This window comes from Giraffa tippelskirchi, chromosome 1, assembly GCF_054371585.1.
Source record: "Giraffa tippelskirchi isolate mGirTip1 chromosome 1, T2T-mGirTip1v1.2.pri, whole genome shotgun sequence".
Taxonomy (NCBI): Eukaryota; Metazoa; Chordata; class Mammalia; order Artiodactyla; family Giraffidae; genus Giraffa; species Giraffa tippelskirchi.
The window spans coordinates 130,133,841-130,153,408 of NC_137275.1; the positions used below are offsets into that span (position 1 = coordinate 130,133,841).

General features: G+C 40.3%; 1 protein-coding gene across 5 annotated transcripts in view; it reads left to right on the forward strand.

Moving 5' to 3' along the window:
* KIF13B (kinesin family member 13B) overlaps window positions 1–19,568 on the forward strand; it is a 211,488-nt gene that overhangs the window by 66,593 nt on the left and 125,327 nt on the right. For 4 of the 5 annotated variants that reach the window (XM_081496072.1, XM_081496092.1, XM_081496101.1 and 1 more), the window contains exons 3-6: window positions 4,300–4,312; window positions 9,900–9,960; window positions 11,536–11,628; window positions 12,820–13,000. In XM_081496072.1, the coding sequence (XP_081352198.1) occupies window positions 4,300–4,312; window positions 9,900–9,960; window positions 11,536–11,628; window positions 12,820–13,000 (348 nt within the window). The remainder of the gene's footprint in view (window positions 1–4,299; window positions 4,313–9,899; window positions 9,961–11,535; window positions 11,629–12,819; window positions 13,001–19,568) is intronic. The other variant, XM_081496112.1, reaches the window with a different exon arrangement.

A 19,568-nucleotide genomic window follows, 5' to 3' on the forward strand; every position in this document is an offset into this window, starting at 1 on the left:
AGCATAAGCCCCTAACCCAGGCCAGTAAAAAGGAGGAGGTGAGTGGCTTATTCATAGAAACAGTTCTATCCAAAATATATAATCAAATCATTTGCTGTTTCCCGAGCCACCCTCTTTCTAAAAAACATATCTGCGTATGTTGCTTCACCTGGGCTGTTAACATCTTAGTGACTAGACCACATTTGGGGAACAGTAATTGTGTGCAAGATTCATCAATGGACACTGAAAAAAGCTACAGTGGGAAAACTAGTAATGTTACAGTGGAAAGGTGGATACAACTGTAACATGATCAGAGTTACCATCATCAGTAGTGAAATCTGGATATCATCATGTGCCTTCTGGTATTTTTTTAAAAATTGAAATGTCGATTTACAATATTTCAGGTGAGTAGCCAAGTGATTCTTTTCCATTATAGGCTATTAACAAGATACTGAATTTAGTTCCCTGTACTGTGCAGTTGGACCTTGTTTATTTTGTACATAGTAGTGTATATTTGTTGGAGAAGGGAGTGGCAACCCACTCCAGTATGCTTGCCTGGAGAATCCCATGGACAGAATACTCTGGCGGGCTATAATCCATAGGATCACATAGAGTCAGACACAACTGGAGCAATTTAGCAGTGTTTATTTGTTAATCCCAGATTTCCTATTTGTACCCCGCCCCCTCTTTCCTTTCGGTAACCACAGTTTGTTATCTGTGCCTGTGAGTCTATTTCTGTTTTGTAAATACATGCATTTGTGTCATTTTTAAAGATTCCACATATAAGTGATACCATATGATATTTGTCTTTCTATTTCTTAGTTCACTTAGTATGAGAGTTTCCAGGTCCATCCATGTTGCTGCACATGGCATTATTTCATTCTTTTTTATGGCTGAATAATACCCTGTTGTGTATATGTACCACATCTTCTTTACCCATTCACCTGTCGATGAACATTTAGGTTGCTTCCATGTGTTGGCTATTGGAAATAGTGCTGCTGGGAACACTGGGGCGCGTGTATCTTTTCAAATTAGGCGTTTTTGTGTTGTCTGGTTATATGCCCAGGAGTGGGACTGCTGGATCACATTTTAGCTGTTTAAGGAACCTCCATAGTCCATAGTAGTGGCCTTTTGTTATTGATATACTTAGAAGGGCTTCTGTGGTGCTTGCCACAATGCCTAACCTGAATTTAGTCTGGAGGAAGCATTAGACAGACCTGTAGTGAGCACATTCTACAGAATAACTGCCTAGTACCCTTCAGGTGTCAGGGTTATGAGAGACACACCGCCCCCAGTTGGAGGAGGCATGGCAACTCCATGAATGTGTGATCCCAAACCAGAAAAAGGACATCAATGAGGGCAGTTGGGAAGAAATTTATATAAGGTTTGCTCTAGATTATTTCATAAATCTTGTGTTGATGGTTAATTACTTGGTTTTGATCACTGTAACTGCAGTTTTAATAAGATGTTATCATTTAGGTGATAGGGTGAAGGGTACACAGGAGTTCTTTGTACTATTTTTGGAACTTTTTGTAAGCGTGAAATTTCAGAATGAATGTAACAACAACAGAAACTCAGAAATTCAGACTCTCATCCTTCTACTTTATGCTGTCTTTTCTAGTCAAGGGACTGGTTTTCTTTGCTTCCTAAATCTCCACTGTAATCTGGATAGCTGAGGTTTCTAAATAAGGGATTTTGAAGTAGTGAGGCATTGCCTTATCAGCTACAAGTTGAAAGGTTTTGTTTAATTAATTAATTTACTTATTTATTTTTGTACAGAGCTGTAATTACATCTTTGGGTTTCCAGTGACTCCAGGTTATTTGAGCATTGCTGTTGTAGCCACCAGGAGCCATAGCTGGAAACTTAGCTCTGTAATTAATTTACCGGTTTGCTTCTGTTTTTGTTATCATGTTTTGGATTCAGGTTAGTCCCACAGATTCTTCTGCCGTGTGTCATATATTGTTGAATTTCGTATTTGTCAATTGTCTTTTAGGAAGAGCTGGTTTTTGTATAAAAATATTTTACCTAAAATGGAAATATCACACTGAACCTCTTATTTTTCCTCCCATCAAAGATTGTCTGGAGTTTTTGTAAATATAATGAATAAGTAAACTTACACTGGCATAAGCACCGCATGGTGGCCTTTTATTGGGTAATAATTAGAATGGAGGAAATTAATACATTGGGAAATGTTTCTGTTACTGGGAGCAGTTGTTAATGTATGACTCACAGATTCTTAAGTCTAGGAGAAACTTGATGAGGCTGTTTTGACCAGTGTGGTGGAGGAAGAAAACATGGGCTTGGGAATCGGAAGACCTACTTTCGAATCCCAGATCTATCACTGATTATTATTGTGACTTGGGAAGGTCATTTAACTCTTCTGAGCCTTCAGTTTCTCATCTGTAAAGCTGGAATGATAATAGCACCTTTCAAAGTTACTGTGAAGATTCAGTGAAGTAGCTTGGAGCATATTGGGTTGGCCCAAAAGTTCGTTTGGGTTTTCCCAAAGGAACTTTTGGGCCAACCCAATACCTGACCTCACATAGGCATCTGATATATGCTGGTTCTGTTCTTACCTCCAACTGGGTTTATAACTGGGCCTTCTGAAATTGATGAGATTCTGCTTTGCTTATAAAGACCTACAAAAAGGTGGTAGCGTATGTCAGTCACCTCTGCTGGTGTTTCCCAAGTCTTTTTGTTGGGAAGTTTCCCCATATCTCTCATCCCAGAGAGATTATTTTCTATTATATGCTAGTCACATTGGCTGTTACTCCAAAATCTGTTAGACAAGGATCACTCATTTGCTGCTTTCTTTGGTGTGTTAGTGTTCAGACCTGAAATCTTTCCATACAAATGAATATTAAATTTAAAAGAAAATCTTATATGACAAAGGCACAAGATGTCCAAACAATTGAAAGGAAGCATTTCCATGCACCATTTTCTTTCAAGTTGCAGGTCTGACTTGGCTTTTTGATCCTCTGAAAGACCAGTTAGTCCTGTGGTTGTGGAGTGAATGTCATTGTTTTTATGAGTTAACATGGAAGTGTTTAGGGCCGAAGGGTCATGTCTGTAACTTACCCTCAGGTGTGTGTGTGTGTATCTTTGAACAAGAGGGGAGAGAAGGAGGGGGAGAATGACATGGCAGCTGTGACTGTGGTAACAGTTGGTGAGCTTAGGTGAATGGAGCTCTTTGTGCTTTTCTTACAGCTTTTCTTTAAGTTTGTTGTTTGTGTTTAGTCTCTGAGTTGTGTCCAACTTTTTTGTGATCCCATGAACTACAGCCCACCAGGCTCCTCTGTCCATGGGATTTCCCAGGCAAGAATACTGGAGTGGGTTGCCATTTCCTTCTCCAGAGGACCTTCCCTACCCAGGGATGGAACCTGAGTCTCCTGCATCTTCCACATTGGCAGCTGGTTTTTTTACCACTGAGCCACCAGGGAAGCCCTTCTCTGAGTTTAATGAAAGTGAAGTTGCTCAGTCGTGTCCGACTCTTTGCAACCCCATGGACTGTAGCCTACCACGCTCCTCCGTCCATGGAATTTTCCAGGCAAGAGTACTGGAGTGGGTTGCCATTTCCTTCTCCAGGGGATCTTCCCGACCCAGGGATTGAACCTAGGTCTTCCGTATTGCAGGCAGACGCTTTACCATCTGAGCCACCAGGGAAGCCTCTCTGAGTTTAACAATCTCAAAATTATACTGGATTAAGTTATATTCTTATACTCTGAGGAGATGTAAGCCAGTGGCATTTTCAGAAGAAGGGAGGTTGGAGGCACCTGAATCAGCATAGAGGAATAAGTAGTAAGTGAGTAATTCAGTTAGTAGTCACTCACTGGCAAAAAATTAGTTGTTCCTTTAACCTTTTTTAGCTTAGAACAGAAATTTTTTTGTAGAAGGTCCTCTATAGAGAGAGAGTAAGCTGCTGCTTTATCAGAGCAAAGGAAACTACTTGGAAGTGAAATCAGCGCTAAGAAGTAAAGAATATTTTTATATTTACAAGTCATAGACAAGGATGAGCAAAATGTAGAAGGCAGAAATATTAGGACTTTAAAAATTATCTAGTGCTCAGACAATCTTTCTTCTACCTGAAAGATACAAGTTAGTTCTCTATAATTAGCATTCTATCTTACTAGTTAGTAGACATTAATTATCCTTTATTTCAGGTTGCTGTTTGATTTCAAAGTTAATATTTTGTGTTCTTAATAAATATCATGTAAATATTTATTATCATTTTAAAATGATCAAAATGCATCTTCTAACTAAAAAATATTTTTAAACTCTTTTCTTTCATGTCAATGATGACACCTCTTTTGGGAACTCAGAAGCCAACCAAAGGTAAGAGATTTGGTTTATTACGGGATGCTTGTTAGAGTTGTATGTGTGTATTTTTTTGTACTGGTATTTTCTTCTGAAAAATACTCTGTCACTTTTAAAATAAAAAAAATAATGGAAGCCGACAGCCTATTCATAAATCCAAAGCCATTTATTGGCGTAAGAAGGACTGGAGGTTTATGGAAAAGCTGTTTTTGTACTTTGACCAACTCTGGCCAGTCTCCTGGCAACTACAACACAGATTCCTTTTGTGCCCTGCTGGTCACCACAGATTGGCTGGGAACTTTTCGTTCCAAACTGCGGTCAGAACCAATACAAGGCAGACTCATCCATGGTGCTCCTGGGACAGCCGGGGACACATTCTTAGGCCAACAGAAACCTGTCCTGGCCCACAGCTTCCTCAGGGAAATGTGCTTTCGTCCTAGCTTTGAGCCCAGATTCTCAAGAAACTTCGGTTCCTGTGTCTCTTAGGAATGCAGTTGTGCCAGAGTAGGGACAAGGACTGTGTTTTTGTATTGATCATTCTTGGGAACTTTCCAGGAAATTTATATTTTTATCTACCTTCTTGGAGTTTTGTTTTAGAATCTGTGGTGGAACAGTAATTCCATTCAATATTACTGTTGCTGAAATATGTATAGACTTGGCTATTGGGACTCTGAATGAGTAAAAAAAAAAAAAAAAGTTTAATATGGCACTGACTTCTTTATACATAATAGAACTAATTTTATCAGTTTTATCTTTTGTGTGAAAAGATGGCTGGATTATCTTTGTTTTCTTATTTTCTGATGGAGCAGAGGCTGGATATTGCAGTAATGATGTGAAGAAACATTACGTGACTGTTTTAAAAATATTCATGTTTTATTTAATTCAACTCTATCTTACTGTTTAGAGAAAACGTGTTGTTGTCAAAGATGTGGAAGGGCCAATACTACATTCTTAAGAGTGGTTCCCTCTAAGGAGAAATATGCTTGGTGAATGGGAGTCCTTTATTCTTTATGCTTCTCTGTTATTTGCCTTGCTATAATGAATGTGTGTTTCTTCTCTGTTATTTGAAAAGAAATTTTTTAAAAAAAATATGGAAAAATGTGTATTTAGGGGAAAAAAAGGGCTTGTTTGCTTTAGGAATCCATGGCTGGAAGATGCCTGTAATAATTTACAAAAAGCTGAAACTTAAAGAGGACCATTCAGTGTTGTTAGTAAACAAGACCTTAGCATTCCTAGTTCCCACCTTTGTACCAGGCTCTGGCGCCTTCCTGTACTGAGGAGGAGAGCTCAGCCACTCTGTGATGAAGGGCCTGGTGGGGAGCAGCGTGCATCCTAAGCCGCTCAGTCGTGTCCGATTCTTTGTGACCTTATGGACTGTAGCCCTCCAGGCTCCTCTGTCCATGGAATTCTCCAGGCAAGAATGCTGGAGTGGGTTGCCATACTCTCCTCCGGGGATCTTCCCAACCCAGGGATCGAACCCGTGGTTCTGAAGTCTCCTGCAGGCGGGTTCTTTACCACTAGCGCCACCTGGGAAGCCCAGGTGGGGAGCAGACATGGGCTCCAAGGCTGAGTTCAGCTGCCAGCTCCCCCACACTTGTTAGCCATCAGGTCCTTGACTTCTTTGTATCCTAGGGCCTCCCGGGTAGTATCAGCTGTTGCCATTACTTCTCTACTGGAATTGAGAATAAGAATTGTTAAAGAAATCCCTAAATTTAGAAAAGAAAAACCTGTAGTAATAGGGAGAAGAGAGCAACGTAGAGCCTGATCTCTGAGAAGTGCACTCAGATGTATGGTTCAAGTGTGAGCTAAGCTTATAAGCCAAGCAAAGGTTGGGATGGTTTCTACTTAACCTTGCTAAGAGCAGAATCAAAAAAAGTGATAAGACATGAGAGCTGAAAGCTGGAGCACATTGTATTTAATCTCACCCTGCTGACAGATGTACTTTGAAAAGCAACTCCCACCAGAAGTTTTGATCCACAGTCCTTTGGGACCATCTTCCTTCTTTCTTTCCTTCCTCTCCCTATTGTTGCTGTTGTTCAGTCGCTAAATCGTCTCTGACTCTGTGACCCCATGGACTGCAGCATGCCAGGCTTCTGTGTCCTCCACTGTCTCCCAGAGTTTGCTCAGACTCATGTCAATTGAATCGGCGATGCCATCCAACCATATCATCCTCTTTCACCCACTTCTCCTCCTGCCCTCAGTCTTTCCGAGCATCAAGGTCTTTTCCAGTGAGTCAGCTCTTCACTTCAGGTGGCCAGCTTCAGCTTCAGCATCAGTCCTTCCAATGAATAGTCAGCGTTGATTTCCTTTAGGATTGACAGGTTTGTCTCCTTGCAGTCTAAGGGATTCTCAAGAATCTTCTCCAGCACCACAGTTTGAAAGCAACAGTTCTTCGGTGCTCTGCCTTCTTTATGGCCCATCTCTCACATCCATACATGACTACTGGAAAAGCCATAGCTTTGACTATACAGACCTTTGTTGGCAAAGTGATGTCTCTGTTTTAATATGCTAGGTTTGTCATAGCTTTTCTTCCAAGGAGGAAGTATCTTTTAATTTTATGGCTATAGTCACCATCTGCAGTGATTTTGAAACCCAAGAAAATAAAAACTATCACTGTTTCCACTTTTCCCCCATCTATTTGCCATGAGGTCATGGGATCGGATGGCATGATCTTAGTTTTTTTGAATGTTGAGTTTTTAAGCCAGCTTTTTCACTCTCTTCTTTCACCCTTATCAAGAAACTCTTTAGTTCCTCTTTGTTTTCTGCCAGTGGGGCGGTATCATCTATATATCTGAGCTTGTTGACATTTCTCCTGGCAATCTTGATTCCCGCTTGTGCTTCATCCAGCCCTGCATTTCGCATGATGTACTCTACATGTAAGTTAAATAAGCAGGGTAACGATATATAGCCTTGATGTACTCCGCTCCCTGTTGAGGAATTGCTAACATAGTGAGCCTCGACTGCTGACAGACACATGGTTAGCTCTGGGGAAATGTTGAGAATTAGTAATGTACGACATAGTGCTGAGGCTGGGTGTTAGTTGCTGGGCTCTGCGCCTCCCACCTCTTTGCGGGAGTTGTCAGATACTGAACTTCTGTAACCCTTTTTATCCTTCCTTCGGCATCACTGTCCCACCTCAGGGAACAAATGCCTGGTGTCACTGTTTTGCACAGATGTAGGTGTCCTGATCCTTCCTTGCACTAAAGGTGTTTCTAGCCAGTCATCTAGTTAGTTGCCCCCAGGGCCCCGACCACTCATCTGACTTTCCTCTGGCATTCTCCCGGAGCTGCTCTCAGCTTTGCAGCCATCTCCTCCTGCAGCAGTTTGCCCTGTGCTCTCCCCATGGTCCCCACCCCACTCTACCCGCCATCCGTCTCATTGCAGCTGTTTTTCAGGGTTTCTCAATTTCTGGTCCACAAATCGGCGAGCAATCTGACTTTCAAAAACTTTTTCTCCTTGCCTCCTTTCTTTCCCTTTTTGGCTCTTTCCCTCACTTCCTCCATCATTTTGAATTAATTTCAGGTGGAGGTGGATATAGGCATGCATACTTCATTTACCAACCTAGTCTAATTTCCTTATTTAAAAAACTTAACTCAGATTTAGGATCCAGACAGCCTTATAAGTTCACCCAGAAACATTCTGCCAACTCTAAACTCAGAGCAGGGACAGATTACATACTTAAAAATAATGTCCTTGTATTCAAAAACAACATATGTCACATCGAGGGCTTGCAGAAGGCTGGGGCTGAATTAGTGTGTTTACTGGGCCTGGGGATCAGACCCAGGTCCTCAGAGGTGCAGCCCTTACAGACTAGAGGGGACCCTGATGTGTGGTTGAGGACCTGAGAAGTTCACCCATGTGAAAACTGATTTGGGTGAGGCTCCATCATGAAAGGCTTAAAAAGGCTTTTGGCCACCAACACTGAACTAATTGGGCTTCCCTGGTGGTTCAGATGGTAAAGAATCTGTCTGCAATGCAAGAGACCCCGGTTCGATCTCTGAGTTGGGAAGATCCCCTGGAGAAAGGAATGGCAACCCACTTCAGTATTCCTCCCTGGAGAATTCCATGGCCAGAGGAGCCTGGCAGGCTACAGTCCATGGGGTCATAGAGTTGAACATGACTGAGCATGCACACATATGCATACTGAGCTAATTTCTGTATAAATAGGAGGGAGTAGAGACACTGGGCTTTGAAAAGACCCAGACCTGGGCTTTAGTAGCTAGGAGTGGCAGTGTGAAGGTGGCCAAAGGAAGAGGAAAGAAACAGGCAATCACGTAAACCATAAAACAAGCTCCCAATTCAGATGTGCTTGCAAACTAACCTATAAAGCCAAGAGGAAAACTGTCATCAGGAAGTGAGGCAGCACACTCAAAGTGGGAGGGTTTGAAGGGCAAACTGAAATGAATTGAAAAGCAATTACCCTTAAAACTTTTTAAAAGACTAAATTATTGAACATGAAATCCAAAAAAATTAAAACTATAATCACTGAAAAAGACTTAAAAGATCACTTAAAAAAAGCATATTTTAGAAAGTAATAAGCATAAAAGGTCAAGGCAAATCATTTTTGGTATCTCACAAAGTAGCATTATGTATTACCAGTATTTCCATTGTATAGTCTTCCTACTTTTTATATGTGTCAATTTTTGTACAAAGATGGGATCATGGTCCAGACTTTTTAATGTGCTGTGCTTAGTTGCTCAGTTATGCCCAACTCTTGGCGACCCCATGGACTGTAACCTGCCAGGCTCCTCTGTCCATGGGATTCTCCAGGCAGGAATACTGGCATGGGTCACCATGCCCTCCTCCAGGGGAACTTCCCAATTCAGGGATCAAACCCAGGTCTCCTGCATTGCAGGTGGATTCTTTACCGTCTGAGCCACCAGGGAAGCCCCTCTTCTGTATTCTTAAAGCTATATAGTATATTGACAATGGATGTGTTATAGTTTATTTAAAGAATCTGCATTTTCAGTATGCTGTGGTAATCATCTTTACTTTTTTTTTTAATTTGTTTTCTCTGAAGAATAGTAAGACTGTTGAGAATACATAAAAACATAAGAAAACAAAGATATCAGTAATCTTACCACACAGTAATGAACTTTATATATGTAACTCTGTGTGTTTAATAGCCATCATATTATACATATTGCTTTGTAACCTCCTCCCTTTTCACATCACATTGTAAAGAGTTTTCCCTGTGAATTCAAGATCTGTATTATGTACAGGGCGCTTTGTCTTTGTAAGACTGTCCTGTAGATAACTAACCTCCATTGTAAGACAGTGAGTTGTTTTTATTTCAGTATTATCAACCATGTTATCAAACTTATGCCATGGTTATGACATCATGAATATGTTACAGTTTTCTTAAAAAATACCTCTAATTGATTGGTTTACAACGTGGATTTACTTTCTGTCCTAACGTCAGTATGAATTAACCGTGGGTGCACTTATGTGCCCACCCTCTTGAATCTCCCCCCAGCCTCCCGCCCATTCCCACCCCTTTAGGTTGTTACAGAGCCCCAGTTCGAGTTTCCTGAGTCATGCAGCAAATTCCTATTGGCTACATTTTGTTTTTAACACATACTTCATTATTTTTACTTTTCAACAGGTATTTGCGTATGATCACTGTTTCTGGTCTATGGATGAATCTGTCAGAGAAAAGTATGCAGGTAAGAGTCCCGCATCCTATTAACTCCTGATAATATAGACAGGTGTTTTAATATGTTTTCTATAAAATTTCCTAGTAGTATAATTCTAGAAACTATACAGAGACCTTCCTCCAGTCTTTGCTGTTAGAGTGTTTACCTTAATTGGGAAATGGGAGATTAACAGTGCACTGTTGGTGGTGTAAGATGATAAAGTAAGATGAACAGGGCTCACAGTTGAGGTTATCTTAAGCACATGCTGGGCCTTACGTGGGACCATCGCATGCAGTAGCCACGTCGCTTCCCGATTGGTGATGTGGTCAAGAGAGGCTCCTTGGTGAAATGAAAGAACTCTAGCCAAGAAGGAAAGGAAACCCTGAGTTTAATCCAAGCTTCAGTCCTGGCTGTCTCTTTGAATAAATCACTTAGGCTTTCAGTGTTCCTGTTTCCTCTTTAGTGGAGAGGAATATGCCATATTCCCTCTAACTTTGTTCTGGGATTCTGTTCTTTTATTCTCCTCAGTGATGACTGTCTCAGGCCCCTTTTTACTACAAGTTTAAGACTATAGTGACTGCCAAATTTAATAAAAAAAAATAAGTGGCAGCCTTATATTTTCTTTATTCCTAATTGCTTGTGACACTTGTTTTCTAAGAAATATTTTAAATATTGAGTGTCTTATTGGCCTTTATCATGAGAAACAGTTCATTCTACAGCTGTTTCAAAAAGTTGAGGTTAATTTGGGCTGACTGGGCCCAATGATGACTTTAAGGATTGCTTCAGGGAATTCCCTGGTACTCCAGTGGTTAGGATTCCATACTTTCACTGTTGAAGGTCCTGGTTAGATTGCAGATCACTATGATCCCACAAGCCATGCGGCATGGCCCAGGAAAAAAACAAGGATTGCTTCAGTATCAGAATTGTGGTGATGCACTAACCTGGTAAATTAATTAGGAAATGAGGCATAATGGAATGCTATTTATAGCGTACAAAATATAACAAACATAACAGCATCCAGTTCTTCCATATTATTTTCAAGACTCAAAGAAGTTGAATAATTTATCAAGGTCACTTGATTATTGACATACGTAATTCAGCCTGTGAAGGCGATCTCGACCCTACTCTTTATGTTCATGATAGAAAGCTAGAAGAAATGTCCGAGACCTTCCTCCCTCTCCCAGCTGATCTGTAATTAAACATTATCATTGAGGGAAAAGGAGAGGGAATTGATACATACCATTGTTTTAAACTTTAGCGCACACTCAGTAGAAGCATTGGCTGAGTGGTACATAGTTGAATTCAGGTCCACCCAGGTCCCAAGCATACATTTCAGATTCGTTATAAAATTAGAAGTTCATTGGTCTATTTTTTTTGGCCAGTGTTTATTCAAGTTTATATCATCAGGAACTTTTCACTCATTTTCTGTCATATGCTAACTAGAAATGACCTGCTTCCAAAGAAGCATTCATCAAGCTTAAAAATCTTGTTTGGTAGGTAAACAAACTGAAAAAAAGTGCATTTTTGAGGGTTTTGTTTGTTTTTAATTGTTCATGTGTGGTTTGGGCTTAAAACATCCATTTTCTCTGTGTTTTTCTCTTTCAGGTCAAGATGATGTTTTCAAGTGCCTTGGGGAGAATATCCTTCAGAATGCTTTTGATGGCTACAATGCATGTATATTTGCCTATGGACAGACTGGTAATTGTTACATAATCTGTGTTTTTTTTTTTTTTTTATACCAAAAAGAATACATATCGCTAGCATCTTAGCAGTTATGATTGATAAAGGAGTGCTTTGACTTCTGTACCTTTGTGGTCAACGAGAAAGGAAGGGGACAGTTAGCGAGTTTGGGATGGACATATACACACTGCTACATTTAAAATGAATAACAAACAAGAACCTACTATATGGCACAGGGAACTCTGCTCAATGATGTGTGGCAGCCTGGATGGGAGAGGAGTTTGGAAAAGAAGGGATACATGTGTATGTATGGCTGAGTCTCTTTGCTGTCCCCCTGAAACCATCAGCATTGTTAACAGACCATATACCTCAATACAAAAAAAAAATTTTTTTTAATTAAAATAACAAAGTGAAGGAGTCATTTTTATCTGGAGAAGGAAATGGCAACCCACTCTAGTATTCTTGCCTGGAGAACCTTGGACAGAGGAGCCTGGTGGGCTGCAATTCGTGGTGTCGCAGAGTTGGACATGACTGAGCAGCTGACACACACACATTTTTATCAGGATTTACCATATAACTTGTCCAGTTAAAAATTGTTCTTCAAGAGAAACATGCCTGTGATATATTCAAGACTTAAAATTTTTAGGACCATGAGTGATTTAATTTTTTCCTTTCTGTTTTCTCATATTTTGTAAATGTTCTCTCATGAATATGTATTTTTGGTGCAATGGAGAAAATAAATTTGTACTAGAAAATAAATGACTCTGATTTCTATGCCGTTGCCAGAGGGTAGTGGTAGAGAGTTAATTTGCTCTGGGGCCTGCAGAGACGGCATATATGTTTTTTGTGCTGTGATTAGTGGTTGGGAGCAAACACATAGCATTCATCATATGGATCTTTCCAGTTCAATTTTAGAGAACTATTTAGACCTCACAATTTTTCAGTCATTTTAGGTAATTTTTTTTTTTTTAAGTATAAGGGTGGTTAAAGAAGTTTTTTGTTTTTCTTCCTAAAGAATGTGTACCAGTGACTTTTACATGTAGAAATAGGAAAGCCAGTCTGCTTATGAGGGTCATCATGGTATTTGGGTATATTCCTTATTTTGGGCATTTTGCTAAGTGCTAGGGTTTTATTATGAGCAATGGAAAGAGGGCTGTGTATTTAAACTTCTCAAGGAGACAGTAATAACTATGATTTCCACTTTTATAGGATCTGGAAAATCTTACACCATGATGGGCACGGCTGACCAACCTGGATTAATCCCAAGACTCTGCAGTGGGCTCTTTGAGCGAACCCAGAAAGAGGAAAATGAAGAGCAGAGTTTTAAAGTAGAAGTGTCCTACATGGAAATTTATAATGAAAAAGTTAGAGACCTTCTTGATCCCAAAGGGTAAATGACTTTGAGGTTTGAATGTTATGATATTAGAGACTAAAACAGACTTCGTGAGTTGGCTTAAGTGAAATGTTTTATATTGAACTTTAGTAGAGAGTTATTTATCTAGTTCTTGTCTTTGGGATTTGTTTTTAATTTTATTAAGTGGCTTCGTGCAGCCAGTTCTGGGCTTTTGAACTTGGGCTGAGTTGGGCTGGGAAGCATGGTTGAGCGGCATGTGTGTGGGCTATATACCACCTCTCTCAGATATATTCAAAGCCACAAAGAAAAAATACGTAATGATAGTTAACTTACTGCATATTAGGATAACTGGTATCCTTAATCAAGTAGGGTGTTTCTTTGTTGTAAAACAAGAAGTTTTGGGTGGAATTCATCCATTTGTTTGCAGGCTGTGAAGTGAGGGAGAGGCATAATCAGAAATAGTAAAACCTGGACTTTTAGAGGGTTCATTTTAATGATTCTCAGAAGGAGAAAAGACTGTCCCATTTCATGGCCTAGACTTTGGTATTTTTCCTTGTGTATTTAAATTGTTTTTATTTAATACAACAGTGCTAACCTCATAGTCCTAACCTTGTGATTTGTACTAAGGACTTTTGACCCTCATCATTTTTGTGGCATAGACTTTGAAAGAAGTGGCTTCAAAGTGTTAGAAAGCCTTCAGAAATGATGGCCTGACTCTGCAGTCATAACTGAAGCTAATGAGGAAGATAAAGGGGTATCTGAGGAAATTTGCTCATTGCACAGAGTTCTCAGAGTTCAGATTTTCAGGAAGTGCAACAATGGAGGGAAAGAAACAGATACTAACCGCAGCTTGTGGCTTATTACTGTAAGAACAGTATTGGGGAGGTCAGAGAGCCACGTGAGCTGAGGCTTACAGAAAGTGTGGAGGATGCCTAGGGCATATCTAGTTATGTTTGGGTGAAAAAGATGATCAAGGAAAGCTGGTCTTAGAAGCAGTGAAGTCAGTGGCCCTCCATCAGGAGAAAACCAAACTGATCAACTCCTCACTGGCCTCTTAATTTCTTTAACAAAGATAACCATCTGCAGGCCTTTCTGAATGAGACTGAATTGCTACTTAGTGTTTCTTCTTTTTTTTTTTTGGCTCCACCACGTGGCTTGTGGGATCTTAGTTCCTCAGCCAGATATATAATAGAACCTTGGCCCCTGCACTGCCATGGAATCCTTGGCACTTAGTGTTTCTATTCAAAACCTTACATAACATTTATTGAGCAACCCCTGTATGCCACGCACCATGCAGTCATAGACGAAGAGCTCACAGTGGACAGAATGGGAGTTTTTCTTTTTTTTTTCAGACTTTAAACGTTTTGTTTTGTACTGGGGTATAGCCGATTAACAACGTTGTGGTAGTTCCAGGCGAACAGTGAAGGGACTCAGCCATACATATACATGTATCCATTCTACCCCAAACCCCACTCCCATCAGGCTGGCACATAACATTGAGCAGAGTTCCATGTTCTACACAGTAGGTCCGTGTTGGTTATCCATTTTGAATATAGCAGTGTGTACATGACCTTCCCCCCCCTCAGCAACCGTAAGTTCGTTTTCTAAGTCTGTGAGTCTCTTTCTATTTTGTAAGTTCATTTGTAAAATTTCTTTCTAGATTCCACATGTAAGGGATGTCATATAATATTTCTCCTTCTCTGTCTGACTTATTTCATTCAGTATGCACTCTGGAGGTCTATTCATGTTTGTGCAAATGGCATTATTTCATTATTTTTAATGGCTGAGTAATAGTCCATTGTATATATGCACCACATCTTCTTTATCCAGTCAAATTGGGAGTTTTGGAAACAAATAGTTATGAAATCAATGCAGTAATGCTTTTACATTGTAAAGGAGGCTTACACAAAATAGATGAGAGCAAGGGAGGAGTGACTGTCTTTGCCCCGGAGAGAAGGGACAATTTCACTGAGAGTGCTTGATGAATTTTGTGCTGAGTAGGAGTTTGTTACTGAGAAGCTGGGTGAGAACAATTCAGGCCTAGAGGACAGTTGTGCCCGAGTGTGGAGATGTGGAGAAGTAGGGGGTTTGAAAAGGGACCCAGCTGTCCAGTGGACTGGAGGACAGATGTACAGATGTCAAAACAGGAAACCAGAATCCAGAGGGAGGAAGACCATGGCCTGGGTACCCACATTTGCCAAGTATCGTGCCCCATACTTTTCCTGTTCTGCCTTCAATACTTTTTCTTGCACCTTCATCTCTGAAGAGCATCACTTTCCTTGAGATCCTAGACCTACTCTTTCAAGAAATTCTTAGCTGACTTCATTCTCATGTTTTACACTCCATAGTGCTTGTGTGAATAGCTTGAACTGTGTGTGTGTGTGTGCTTAGCTGCGTCTAACTCTTTTGCAATCCCGTGGATTGTAGCCCACCATGCCCCTCTTCCATGGTGTTTCCCAGGCAAGAATACTGGAGTGGGTTGCCATTTTCCTATGCTAGGGAATCTTCCCAACCCAGGGATCGAACTCCAGTCTCCTGCATCTCCTGCATTGGCAGGTGAATTCTTTACCTCTGAGCCACCTGGGAAGCCCTAACTTGAGCTTCACTATCTACGATTTGCTAAGTCTTTAATAATATCTTATATGTTTGTCTTGTGTATAGTTTAGTAATTAACTGCGTGGGCTTTGGAATCACCTGGCACTGGATCCCAGTATTCTGCTTGCTACCTATGCAAGTTCCTTATGCTTTCTCAACCTCATTAGTCCAGAAGGGGTGATAACATTACCTAATATGTCAGAGGGCTGTCAGGAAAGATGGACTGAGATCTTAGAATATTTACTGGCACATAGTAAGTGCTCAATAAGTGTTAGCTGTGGTTGTTTCCTTCATGAAAGTTTCTTGAGAATTTCTGTAGTGTTTCTTAAGAGCCAAAGTGAGTGAATTAAAAGCTCCATGATTCCTTTTCAATGAAGGATTGTTTGAGAGAACCTCATTACTTTATTCAAGTGCTGATTTTATTAATTCACCATGTACTATGTGTAGTAATGTAGTTATATTTTACTCAAGAGATAATGCAGTATGAACTATCTTTAAGAAATAGAGAAAAATGAAAAAAGTTGTAATAGAACATGTGTCCAGAGATCAGAACTAAGTTGAATACTCTATCAGAACTGAGTTGAATACTCTTTCCCTATTTCCCTAAGAAATAGGGAAAAATGAAAAATGTTGTAATAGAATATGTATCCAGAGATCAGAACTAAGTTGAATACTCTTTCAGTTCAGTTCAGTAGCTCAGTCGTGTCCGACTCTTTGCCACCCTGTGAACCGCAGCACGCCAGACCTCCCTGTCCATCACCAACTCCCTGAGTCCACCCAAACCCATGTCCATCGAGTCGATGATGCCATCCAGCCATCTAACCCTCTGTCATCCCCTTCTCCTCCTGCCCTCAATCTTTCCCAGCATCAGGGTCTTTTCAAATGAGTCAGTTCTTCGCATCAGATGGCCAAAGTACTAGAGTTTCAGCTTCAACATCAGTCCTTCCAATGAACACCCAGGACTGATCTCCTTTAGGATGGACTGGTTGGATCTCCTTGCAGTCCAAGGGACTCTCAAGAGTCTTCTCCAACACCACAGTTCAAAAGCATCAATTCTTTGGCGCTCAGCTTTCTTTATAGTCCAACTCTCACATCCATACATGACCACTGTAAAAACCATAGCCTTGACTAGATGGACCTTTGTTGGCAAAGTAGTGTCTCTGCTTTTTAATATGCTGTCTAGGTTGGTCATAACTTCCTTCCAAGGAGTAAGCGTCTTTTAATTTCATGGCTGCAGTCACCATCTGCAGTGATTTTGGAGCCCAGAAAAATAAAGTCAGCCACTGTTTCCACTGTTTCCCCATCTATCTGCCATGAAATGATGGGACCGGATGCCATGATCTTAGTTTTCTGAATGTTGAGCTTTAAGCCAACTTTTTCACTCTCCTCTGTCCCTTTCATCAAGAGGCTCTTTAGTTCTTCTTCACTTTCTGCCATAAGGGTGGTGTCATCTGCATATCTGAGGTTATTTATATTTTTCCTGGCAATCTTGATTCCAGCTTGTGCTTTTTCTAGCCCAGCGTTTCTCCTGATGTACTCTGCATATAAGTTAAATAAGCAGGGTGACAATATACAGCCTTGATGTACTCCTTTTCCTATTTGGAACCAGTCTGTTGTTCCATGTCCAGTTCTAACTGTTGCTTCCTGACCTCCATACAGATTTCTCAAGAGGCAGGTCAGGTGGTCTGGTATTCCCATCTCTTTCAGGATTTTCCACAGTTTATTATGATCCACACAGTCAAAGGCTTTGGCATAGTCAATAAAGCAGAAATAGATGTTTTTCTGGTACTCTCTTGCTTTTTCGATAATCCATTGGATGTTGGCAATTTGATCTCTGGTTCCTCTGCCTTTTCTAAAACCAGCTTGAACATCTGGAAGTTCATGGTTCACGTATTGCTGAAGCCTGGCTTGGAGAATTTTGAGCATTACTTTACTAGCGTGTGAGATGAGTGCAATTGTGCAGTAGTTTGAGCATTCTTTGGCATTGCCTTTCTTTGGGATTGGAATGAAAACTGACCTTTTCCAGTTCTGTGGCAACTGCTGAGTTTTCCATATTTGCTGGCATATTGAGTGTAGCACTTTCACAGCATCATCTTTTAGGATTTGAAATAGCTGAACTGGAATTCCATCACTTCCACTAGCTTTATTTGTAGTGATACTTCCTAACACCCACTTGACTTCATTCCTGGCTCTAAGTGAGTGATCACACCATCGCGATTATCTGGGTTGTGAAGAACTTTTTTGTACAATTCTTCTATGTATTCTTGCCACCCCTTCTTAATATCTTCTGCTTCTGTTAGGTCCCTACCATTTCTGTCCTTTGTTGAGCCCATCTTTCCATGAACTGTTCCCTTGGTATTTCTAATTTGCTTGAAAAGATCTTTAGTCTTTCCCATTCTATTGTTTTCCTCTATTTCTTTGCACTGATCACTGAGGAAGGCTTTCTTATCTCTCCTTGCTATTCTTTGGAACTCTGCATTCAAATGGGTATTGTGTTTCCTTTTCTCCTTTGCTTTTCACTTCCCATTTGCAGCTATTTGTAAGGCCTCCTCAGACAGCCATTTTGCTTTTTTGCATTTCTTTTTCTTGGGGATGGTCTTGATTCCTGTCTCCTGTACAATGTCACTAACCTCCATCCATAGTTCATCAGGTATTCTGTCTCTCAGATTTAATCCTTTAAATCTATTTCTCACTTCTACTGTATAGTCATAAGGGATTCGATTTAGGTCATACCTGAATGGTCTAGTGGTTTTCTCCACTTTCTTCAATTTCAGTCTGAATTTGGCAATAAGGAGTTCATGATCTGAGCCACAGTCAGCTCCCAGTGTTGTTTTTGCTGACTATATAGAGCTTCTCCATCTTTGGCTGCAAAGAATATAATCAGTCTGATTTTGGTGTTGACCATCTGGTGATGTCCATGTGTAGAGTCTTCTCTTGTATTGTTGGAAGAGGGTGTTTGCTATGACCAGTGCGTTCTCTTGGCAGAACTCTGTTAGCCTTTGCCCTGCTTCATTCTGTACTCCAAGGTCAAATTTGCCTGTTATTCCAGGTGTTTCTGACTTCCTACGTTTGCATTCCAGTCCCCTATAATGCAAAGGACACCTTTTTTGGGTGTTAGTTCTAGAAGGTCTTGTAGGTCTTCAGAGAACTGTTCAACTTCAGCCTCTTCAGCGTTACTGGTCGGGGCATAGACTTGAATTACCGTGATATTGAATGGTTTGCCTTGGAAATAAACAGGGATCATTCTGTCATTTTTGAGATTGCATCCAAGTACTGCATTTTGGACTCTTTTGTTGACTTTGATGGCTACTCCATTTATTCTAAGGTATTCCTGCCCACAGTAGTAGATATAATGGTCATCTGAGTTAAATTCACCCATTGCAGTCCATCTTAGTTTGCTGATTCCTAGAATGTCGATATTCACTCTTGTCATCTCCTGTTTGACCACTTCCAATTTGCCCTGATTCATAGAACTAACATTCCAGATTCCTATGCAATAATGCTCTTTACAGCATCGAATCTTGCTTCTATCACCAGAGAATACTCTTTATGCACTTTTATATACAGTTTTATAGTAGTAAGTTTTGGTGATTGATCCTAGGATACTGTAGATTCTAAATCATTAGAAAATAAGGAGTTACAGAGAACAAGACTCATTTCTAATCTTACCATCAATATTCTTTTTAAAAACTGCAGTTTTTAGGGAATTCCCTGGTGGTCAAGTGGTTAGAACTTGGCAGTTTCAGTGTTGGGGCCTGGGTTCAGTCCCCGGTTGGGGAGCTAAGATCACGAAAGATGCATGGTACAGCCAAAAAAAAAAAAAATGTAATGTTTATACTTTGTGAAGAGCTTTTTTCACATAGAGTTAGTAACAAATATCCTTATTATTTTTTGGTTGATATCATTAAGTACGCTGTAGGGTTTTGGCGGGTTCCCTTTACTGGTTTTATTAGTTCCTTTTTTGTAAGAGGTTTATTTATTAACTCATGAGTATTTAATTTTACGGAAT